This window comes from Atta cephalotes (genome assembly GCF_000143395.1).
Source record: "Atta cephalotes unplaced genomic scaffold scaffold00006, whole genome shotgun sequence".
Lineage (NCBI taxonomy): Eukaryota > Metazoa > Arthropoda > Insecta > Hymenoptera > Formicidae > Atta > Atta cephalotes.
The window spans coordinates 2851446-2861215 of NW_012130070.1; the positions used below are offsets into that span (position 1 = coordinate 2851446).

A 9770-nucleotide genomic window follows, 5' to 3' on the forward strand; every position below is an offset into this window, starting at 1 on the left:
ATATATATATATATATATATATATATATACTATATGTATAGTATAAGTATATATATATATATATATATATACATACATTAACATGTATGTATAAGAGTGGATACTGCCGAAAAGAGAAACTTCCCTTGATCGCTACATCGGCGTCGACAAGACGGATCAGGATGAAGTTAGGATTTACGAGAGAGTACGGGAGAGCGCGGACGTGTAGAGGGCAAAAGGAAGGGGTGGAGGGAGAGTGTACACGGTGGAAAATACCTATTTGCTGCCGCGATCCCGCAGGATCAATCTCTTCGTCGGTGGTGCCGTTCGGTTTCTTGGACGATATTACACTCGGGGACGGGAATAATGCGAGGTTTGATCGGGCGTTCGTCGACGAGTAACCGCAGCACCCGGGATGGATGTAATTTGCAGGGAAAATGATCGCGTAATAGTTCGCCCAGTGAGCGCAACGCGTTCCGCATTGTGTAATAACGTGCAGTCGTATTAATCTTATGTGAGCCTGGACTGCGAAACAAAAGGATTAAAATTTATTTTTATTCGTCATTTAATTGCTCACCGCGCAATTTTTATCCATAAAGTCTTTATAAAGTTTGTCACAACATTCGTGCATCTTACTATCAAATCTTTGATACTCCATTAAATTCATAATGTCAAATTGTAATTTGAGTTACTTTTAATTACTTCTAAAGGTCGCAACTACTTCTTCAATATGTCACTAATTTAATTAAAATAATGGAGTTAAACAATTTGATTCAAGAATTGTATTAAATGTGTGACTCAAATTTAATTTATTATTTACTAACAAAAACGTATATCTTAATATGAATGTTGCTTACTTTGAAACTTGAACTTTCACAATTCAATTAATGAAATGGATTGATTAAATGTGGTTGTTTTTAACCTCATTTTTTTATATTAAAATGTGTCCAAATAATAAATTTGGCCATACATATTAAAAATAACAAAATTTAATTCAAGAAATTGGTTTAAATTTAATCGTTTAATATTTAATGATATACATAACATTTGGATCAATTATATATATATATAGCGAATAAAAATAATGAATTTTTAATAATTGATGAAGATTTCTTGTACGTATGATTAATAATTATTTATAACATTTAATTAATAACATTTCCGCGTGCGTTTTAAATTCCTATGAGTTTAACGGCTAGCGTAATTTTAATTATTGTTAAATATAGTAACACTGAGGATGATCGTTTATTAAAAAGTTGAAAGGTTTGTTATGTATTATATGACATTGATATTAATTTTAATGTAATTATATATCAATGCAAACACACTTAGTTCGGCTCGCAAGCTCTTTTCTCATTAGTTTCAAATGTTTATTCATAAAAGTCTTATCACATTTTTAATTTAATAATTTCTTATATATGATTAATAATTATTAATTATAGCAATCTAATATACAAGGAAACTGTAAAGAAATTCTGCTTTTCGAACGGTATTACCTTGAAAATGAAAATAATGAAACGAATTCTGATTGGACGTTCAGACGCGAGCAATCATCAACCTCAACGAAAGGTGTAATTTGCAAGGAAAGAGATAGCGTAATAGCTCGGTGGAAGTGCCGCGTGTTGACGCGCTTTAAGTTCTTTCATAGCGACTCAAAGTGCTCGAAAATTACCTAGTGATTACTCACTTAATGATTTAATCCACGAAATTGCACGGTCTGGCGACGATCGTGTAATTTACGAAGAAAATTGTAATTTATACGAAAGTAGGTAAAAGTGCACGGTAAGATACAGTAGTAGTACTTTTCCTCGAAGCAACGGGCTAACGAAACTATGCAATGCACGCGAGCGTACATTGTTTTTCTCTCGTAATATTTTGTTTTTAAAAAAATTCTTGTGAGATAAAGCTAAAATGAAAATTGAATTTAAAGCAGAATACCAAGTAATTGCTCGAAGAAATTACGCAGAATCAATCTACTGTTGTGTTAAAAGTATATATAGATTTTAGAATTAGCGTAAATCAATACCGCTGCAAAACTAATTCAAAGTCTACCAGCAAAATTCGTAGTTTGCTCAAAATTTTCTATGTGTACAATTGTTTAAATCACGAATAATCACACGCGTAGGAAATACATTTCCTGAATAAATCAAGCAGAAATATCGTATAAAAACGAAGCTTTCCAAGACTACGGCGGCACACGATGTCATAGCCAGCGCTGTCATCGCCAATGCAAATCTCATTACAATGCACCTGCGCTTTGACAGTGAAACAATTAAGCACAGTGCTCGCCTGGCACGGCATATCGTAGTCGGTCGGACAATTAATTCTGCGCTTAAATCGATTAGACCTCGACCGGAATACTGGGCACGAATACTCGTGGCCACGTTTCTAAATACACAAATACGGTGGAATGTGCCTCGTTATTTGCAGTGAAAATGATCGCGTGATTGTACGGCAACGTAAATAAATCCTCGTCGTTTTCATTGCGCTGACCCTTTCGTTAACGACGATAACGAAATGTGGCGATGTGGCCGTTGCCTTAATAAAGTGTCAGATAAGTAGTGTCGAAACAATAGAGTCCAGTTACACAAATACAATGTGTCACCCAGGTATGAAACGAGTGCGTACTGGCCGCATATTTACGGCGATTGTTTTTGTTTATCTCTAAACGATTAGATTCTTTCAGGGCATCCTTCCTTCCACCACCTAGAAATGAGAATGTTTCCGATTTAACTTATAGATACTCTACTGCTTTATATCTTTATCGCAAAAGTATATACTTATTCTGCATATTTTTATTTCTATCCAGAAATATAGAGTTTTAATAAGTCACTTTATTAACAAATTACTTTATATTAATCGTATTAAGTGTAGTTATAATTTCACAAACACATACCATTTTCTCTTACATTATTTCTGAAATATTATATATACTATATATGTATACACATAAAACTTTTTTTGTTAGAGATAGCAGCTTACATTTTGCAACGTATCTTATTTCAAAAATATTTGGGGATCTAATTTAATTGTGCAAAAATTATTAAAAAGAAAAAAAACATTTTTCCGCTACTTCCAATTATAAAATATTTTATCGTATTTTAAAAATATTGAGAGAGGGAGATATAAATGATTATTTCCTGGCACAGTTTTATTCTCGATAACCAATATTCAATCTTCCACTTTCGCATTAATATCATAAAGAAAGAAGTGTCTCCTATTTATTTTAAATTATTGACGAAAGAAAAAAATAGCAATTTGGTTCGTTCGCTTCGTTTTCTGGCAAAATCATATGGGAAGAATACGTTCATTAACTCTCCATAATGGTTCATCGTACTGATTCACATTTTATTTTTGCAAGCTCACTGCGAGATTATATTGTATTTTCATATATAAAGAAAATATGACAACCGATACTTTATACAGGTATACGCTCTCGCGCGCTCGTCGAGAAAAGTAATCCATCCATCCATAACCGGCGTCCTTCCGTTCTCCATAATCACCATCGCATACATTAAACGTCAAATACTCTAATTAATCCTCGTTGTCTCTTTTACATTCAACGAAGCGTAACGCATCGTACTTTTCGCTTGCTCGATCACAAAACGTAAAAGAAAGAAGAAAAAATAAAAGGAGAAGAAATCCAGGCCGCGAATGGCGTTTCAAAGCCGCGCGCCACGACTGATTGACCCATACAGGCGTAACGCGTTTCCGCACTCACGCACGCACGCACGCAATTCCGCGCGGCCACGCGCGTTGCAGCACTTCTAATAGCTACTATTATGCGCGCATAATGGAGGTAATAGCTGCGACTCCAGATAAATCGATCACCATTACCGCTCCTATTACCCGTAACGACCGTTTCCGAGGAGACCCTGACCGCTCTCTCTCTGTTGCGACTTTCAGGTGAGAACAGCTGCAACTCCACCGGCGGCGGTAGCGACGAGGAACTCGGCGCGGGTTGCGGAGAGGACATAAACGGTAACGGGGGCAAGAAGAAACATCGTCGCAATCGGACTACCTTTACGACTTACCAACTGCACGAGCTTGAAAGAGCGTTCGAGAAGTCCCACTATCCGGACGTCTACTCCAGGGAGGAGCTCGCCATGAAGGTGAACCTTCCGGAAGTTCGTGTTCAGGTGAGTCATTCTACGAACGAATTCACAGATCGGCCAAAGAGGAAAGTACGCGTTTTCCTTACACTACTTTTTACACTAGGAATACGTGAGTTTGAGAGGGAGAAAGCTTTCTTTCCAAGTTCAAAGTGACGATGGTCGATTGAAAAATACCTTTTCTTTTTATAAAATACAAAAAGGAATATGAAAAATCTTTTTACACCTCCTTGTTTATTATTTAATAAATTTATAAATTGCTTTCGCATATGCACAAATCTTTCCTTTTTACATTAAAATATATTAAAAAATATATTATATAGAAAATATATGACTATTTTCTATGTACAAGATCCGGAAAGTATAGTAATTTTGAAAAAGAAGTGATTCCTCATATAAAAGTATGCAGAAAATATCGAATGCAATTTTTTCGTATAAAGCTTCTTTTTCGAAAAAATTCGAGTTTAAATATTTGTTAAGTACTTGTGTACATTTCAGCTAGCTACAATTAATCTGCTTGGAGTTCATCCAATCTAACTATTCATCGTTTTGTGTTTCTATATCAATCTGTCATTTAAATTTGACATTAATTTAAAATAATGCAATAATTGTTATAATTTCAATAATGTATTTATTTTATATTAATTGAAAGATTATTGAAAATGTCTATACGAAGAATTTTATTCTCGATATTTTCGACTTATTTTTACATGAAGAATCACCGTCTTGGTGTTGAGCGATTCCGAAACACTCTGCATATATATATATAATATATATATATATGTGTGTATATATATATATATATAAATAACCTCTTCTTTATATTAATATTAAAATATACTTTAATAATTCTACAAAATGAAGGTGGACTTCAAAGACTATCATAGCATAATAAAACGTTATAGCATAAAATGTACATTTCCGGAACACCCTGCATATTACCTCTTCTTTATAGTTAATACTAAAATACTTTGATAATTCTGCAAAATGAAGGTGGATCTCAAAGACTATCACAGCACATAATAAAACATTATAGCATAAAATGTACGTTTTAATGTAAGGCAAAACTATCAAGATATCATAAAATTTATTACGATTAGGTATATAAATAATCTTGTGTAAAGTACGTTGCTACGAACATTTTTTTGTGTACTTAGTTAGTACAGAGGCGGTATAAATTTGCGACCTGCGGAGCACGATATAGTAGGATTTATTCTTCCTCGACCGAAATTTGATGGATACGAATATCGTGTTCGGCGAAACGGCCGGGGGTTAACGTTGGCGTTTCCGTGCAAACAATCGGAACGACAATCGCTGCCTGGCGCACTGGGCCGACGTATTAGACTAAATTAAATTAATTATGTGCGTGACAGCGATAAAAGCACGCAGTCGCGTGCGACGACGCATCGATTAGGCTCCCAGGGGCACGCTTGCCGAGCGGCACGTATATAATTCCGCCAGGTCCAGTAGCGCAGCTACCGTGCTTCCGATATGCGATAGTTCAACAGAACCATCATCCGAATTTCGACTGAATAATCCTCAAGTTCTTTATTTAGGTTATACTTTTTTTCTTATTCTACTGTTAATTCATATTATTCATTTCGAATTATATCCAATTTGAATTATTTTTAATCATTTCTTTGGGTCGCCACTACCCTATATATCGTTAATTTATAAAACAATTTTAAGAAATATTAAATTTGACTCAAAATTTATTATACTTACTAAGTGTATACGTTATTGGCTGTGTTCAGCAGGAGAAACTAATCAGTTTGCGTTTAGTAATTCTTTAATAAAATTGGTTCTTGCCTTTAGTTCTTCACTGGATCTAATTGTAAATGTAGAAACTAATCATATTAAAGAATCACTAAGCTAATGGATTAGTTTTTTTTTGCTGAACGCAGCCATTCGTTTACTTTGAGTAAATGAAGAAAATTTAACCGCAGAAATGGATTGATTTACATTTTGATACGTGTGGAAATTAAAATAACAAAATGTTATTTAACTTGAAGGATTGAGTTATCATTACTCCTTTGACATTTAATAATGTATTCTAATTTCATAAAAATTCAAATAACTATTCTCAGGTAAAAGCCTTTGCAGGATCTATATACGCAAAGTAAAAATAATTAAAGAATATGAAAAAATATAATATAAAAGGAAGTATATAAGAAAGTAATCGATTTACATAATAGTATATTTATAAATCGCAATGAAAGAATGAAAACAATAGTTTTACCCTTTGAAAATTTATGAATTTCTTTTTCGAGAGATAAGAAGTCTAAAAGAGCCAGAAAAAAAATCGGCATGAGATTTCGGCACAGGTCTCGTCAGCATCGCCACTTTGTTACGCTATTGGGCGGGGCTCTCGGCAACATGGGATAATAACCCGGCCGGCAGTCTTACGAGCACCTGCTTTTTCTTTCTACCTCCTCGAACGCGGAATTGATTTTTACAAGGCACCCGCTTTAAGTTTCCATTGCCGCGAAGGGCTCTCGCCTGCCGGCGATGGTTAAGATTACGCGTCGATTGCAATTAGGGCTTTATCGAGGCAACCACGCTAATTCGTAGTGTCGCGGGTATTCGGCTCGTTAGAGTTATTTAACGCGCATTAAACACGCAATGCGAGAAACGTAGGCATTATCTTTGCACCTTAAGTGGATTATAGATGAATCTTAAGAAGGATAAAACAGCAACTAGAAAATAGACAAGATTGAACTTCTTTAGAAAGCCGGAGCTTTCATTATCGCAATTAACAAGCGGTTTATATTGCGAGATAAGCATGTCGCGCCGGTAATAAAGTTGCCCCATAATTTATCTCCCTAGTTTTTTCTGCATGGAACAGATGATAGGTAAACAATTAGTAGCAGAAGCTGAATACAGAAAAATTATGCAAGTAATTATATTTCGAAGATTTGTTATATAAAATTATTTTGTAAATTATCTCGTGAATGTAGCGATATAATAACATGGATAAATACGTACAAAACGCGCGCAAATATGCAGAGTGTTCGGAAAATAATGATAAATCTTTCGTATAGAGACAGAATGACTAAACTGAGAAGAAAAGTCCTTTATCATTTTGCAATTTTCGCAATAGTTAACAAAATATTAACTGTTAAAAATTGTCGAAAATTGTTTTTCAATCATTTTTTATTCAAATACTATTAATTTTACAGAAAAATTACAAGAGATAAAAATTGTTTATTATTGTCTCACAGAGGTCTAAGAATTTTTTAATATCGTATTTTTTCAAATTATTAAAAATAAGAAAATGCTGTACTAAAAATTGCTAAAAAAATTCATAGAGTTTTATTATAGAGAAAAAAATAATAAACCAATTTTTGTCTCTTGTAGTTTTTCTATAAAGTTGGTAGTATTTGAGTAAAAAATTATTGGAAACCACTTTTTGGCAACGTTTTAGCAATTAATTTCTTGTTAACTATTACGAAAATTGCAAAATGATAGAGGACTTTTCTTCTCAGTTTAGTCCATTCTACCTCTATGTGAAAGATTTATCATTATTTTCCAAACACTGTATATGTACATATATCTTTTTTTTTAAATTATGATTCCATCAATAAGATACATTCAAAAAAGTAATAAAATATTTTTTTATAATAAACAGCAATGCGCGCCAAAAATATATACAATGTAACTCAATACTGTACTCAAAAAAACCAGAATACAATATATTCATAATTTTTTCTTCTTGCCGATAATATATCGACAAACTTCGATATTAAATTTATAATTATTCGCAAAATAAAAAAATATTAAATATTAATGGATTCATCACTTTAATTTTATAATCTTTTTAGTATATCTGCGTGTGTTTGTTATTTTATTTAATAATTGTTCAAAGTAGTTTTAATACGACCTGGACACGCCTAGTTTTTGTACATCATGTTTAACTTTAAGACCGCTTTGTACAATTAAAAGTTTGCAGCATAGATTCGCGGCAGAACAGTGCAATTATACGTCAATAAAATCAATATTTATATTTAACAATATAATGTTATAATGTACATAAAAATTTTCTCATTTTATCTTAATTACTTTTGAAAAACTGCTACTGTCTATATCTTATTGAAATAATTTGTTTGTTAATCCAGGTCTAAATTCCCGTCAAACTTTTTCAATTATTTTCAAATACAGTATTAAAAAATCTGTAATTTTTTCATAATTTTTTCATAAAAAAAAATACATGTAATATACACCTTTAAGCATGCTGTTATTTATACAAAACTTGAAGACACTTTAAAACATTTCTAGTGCACGATGAATAGGAATGTTTGTCCAGTCAGTGTCAAGGAAATTTGGAAAAAAGAATTTTCAAGCAAACACACGGATCCGCGCTTTGGAACAAAACGTCAGAGTGCCGTGTGAGAACGAGGAAGGCGTCGTTCCTCGGGGTCGACGGACTCGCAATTAAAAATTTAAATTGCGTTTAAAACCCGCCGTGAGCTGCCGGCGTGCTCGCTCCGTCTTCTCGTACTCCGTTGTCTCTCTCTCTTCCCTTCCGTGAGCTTTTTCCCAGTTTTTCAAACGCGCGCGCGTCTTGTTCCCTCGTTTATTTTCACCATCCCCGCGTCTCTCGCTAACCGTAGCACCGCAACCGTCTCGGGCCGCCCCCGAGGCATACCTAATCGCTTAAGCTTATTACGCCAGAGCGGACAAGGCGGTTGCGGAATCAGCTTTGCTCGCGATGCAAGCGGGCTCTCTCCGCTCTATCCGTGGCGAGCCGCGCGCCGCGCCGCGCCGCGCTGTTCGGTTTCATCATTTTTAATTGATAGCGCACGCCAATCCCGTCTGTCGGATTTATTAGGCCGCTCGACGAGATGGTTTCGAAGGGACGAGGGATGGGTAGCGGCAGAAAACCGGGGTTGCGAGGCAGTGAGGGAGAGAGGAGGTTTTTATTGGGCGTGGCGGAACGCGGACGGGATTCCGTCGGCGGTCGCTGCGGTCTGATTGTCATTGGAAAAGCGCCGCGCGTTTTCCAGCTTTTCCCAACCCGGTGCACATGCACGTGTGCGCGAGCGAGCAGGTCACGCGTAAGTTTAACGCCACTCTCTCAATCATCGTCATCGCTTTTCGGGGTGCACAGAATTGCGTTACGCACGGCGTCATGAAGATTGAATCGCGCACAACACGGATTAATTAATCTTCGATCGGTGATTCGACGTTTCTAAATTACAATTTATAACAGAGAAGAGAGATCTTACAATTATTCGTCGTGATTCGACCTTGGCTGATGACATTTTCTCCACGGTATATCAATCGTCTATAAACGATGTATCTCTTTTAATTGCAAAATGACTTATCACAGTCTACCACGGACGTTTCTGTGCACGGAAAGAACAGTTTAGAGGAAATATTTAAAAATTTAGATAGATACAGATCTGAAAATAATTTTGTTGGATTATCAAAATTATATAGAATGCTTAAACTGATTGATAAAATATTGAAACTTTTTATAGCATTGCTCATCGTACTCGCCTTTTCTACGTAATTAATTTGTGGTCCAACAAAATTATTTTCAAATCTGTATCTATATAGCTAAATTTTAGATTCTTCAACAAAATCATTCTTCCTTTCTTTTTGTATACATTTTATTATATATGTATATATGTTGAGAGAGAGAGAAAGAGAGAGAGAGAGAGAGAGAGAGAGGAGGTA

At 34.8% G+C, this 9770-nt stretch overlaps 1 protein-coding gene across 1 annotated transcript in view; it reads left to right on the top strand.

The window, feature by feature from the left end:
- LOC105626665 (retinal homeobox protein Rx1-like) overlaps positions 1-9770 on the top strand; it is an 83103-nt gene that overhangs the window by 25526 nt on the left and 47807 nt on the right. The window contains exon 2 of the mRNA XM_012207958.1: positions 3886-4118. Within this exon, the coding sequence (XP_012063348.1) occupies positions 3886-4118 (233 nt within the window). The remainder of the gene's footprint in view (positions 1-3885; positions 4119-9770) is intronic.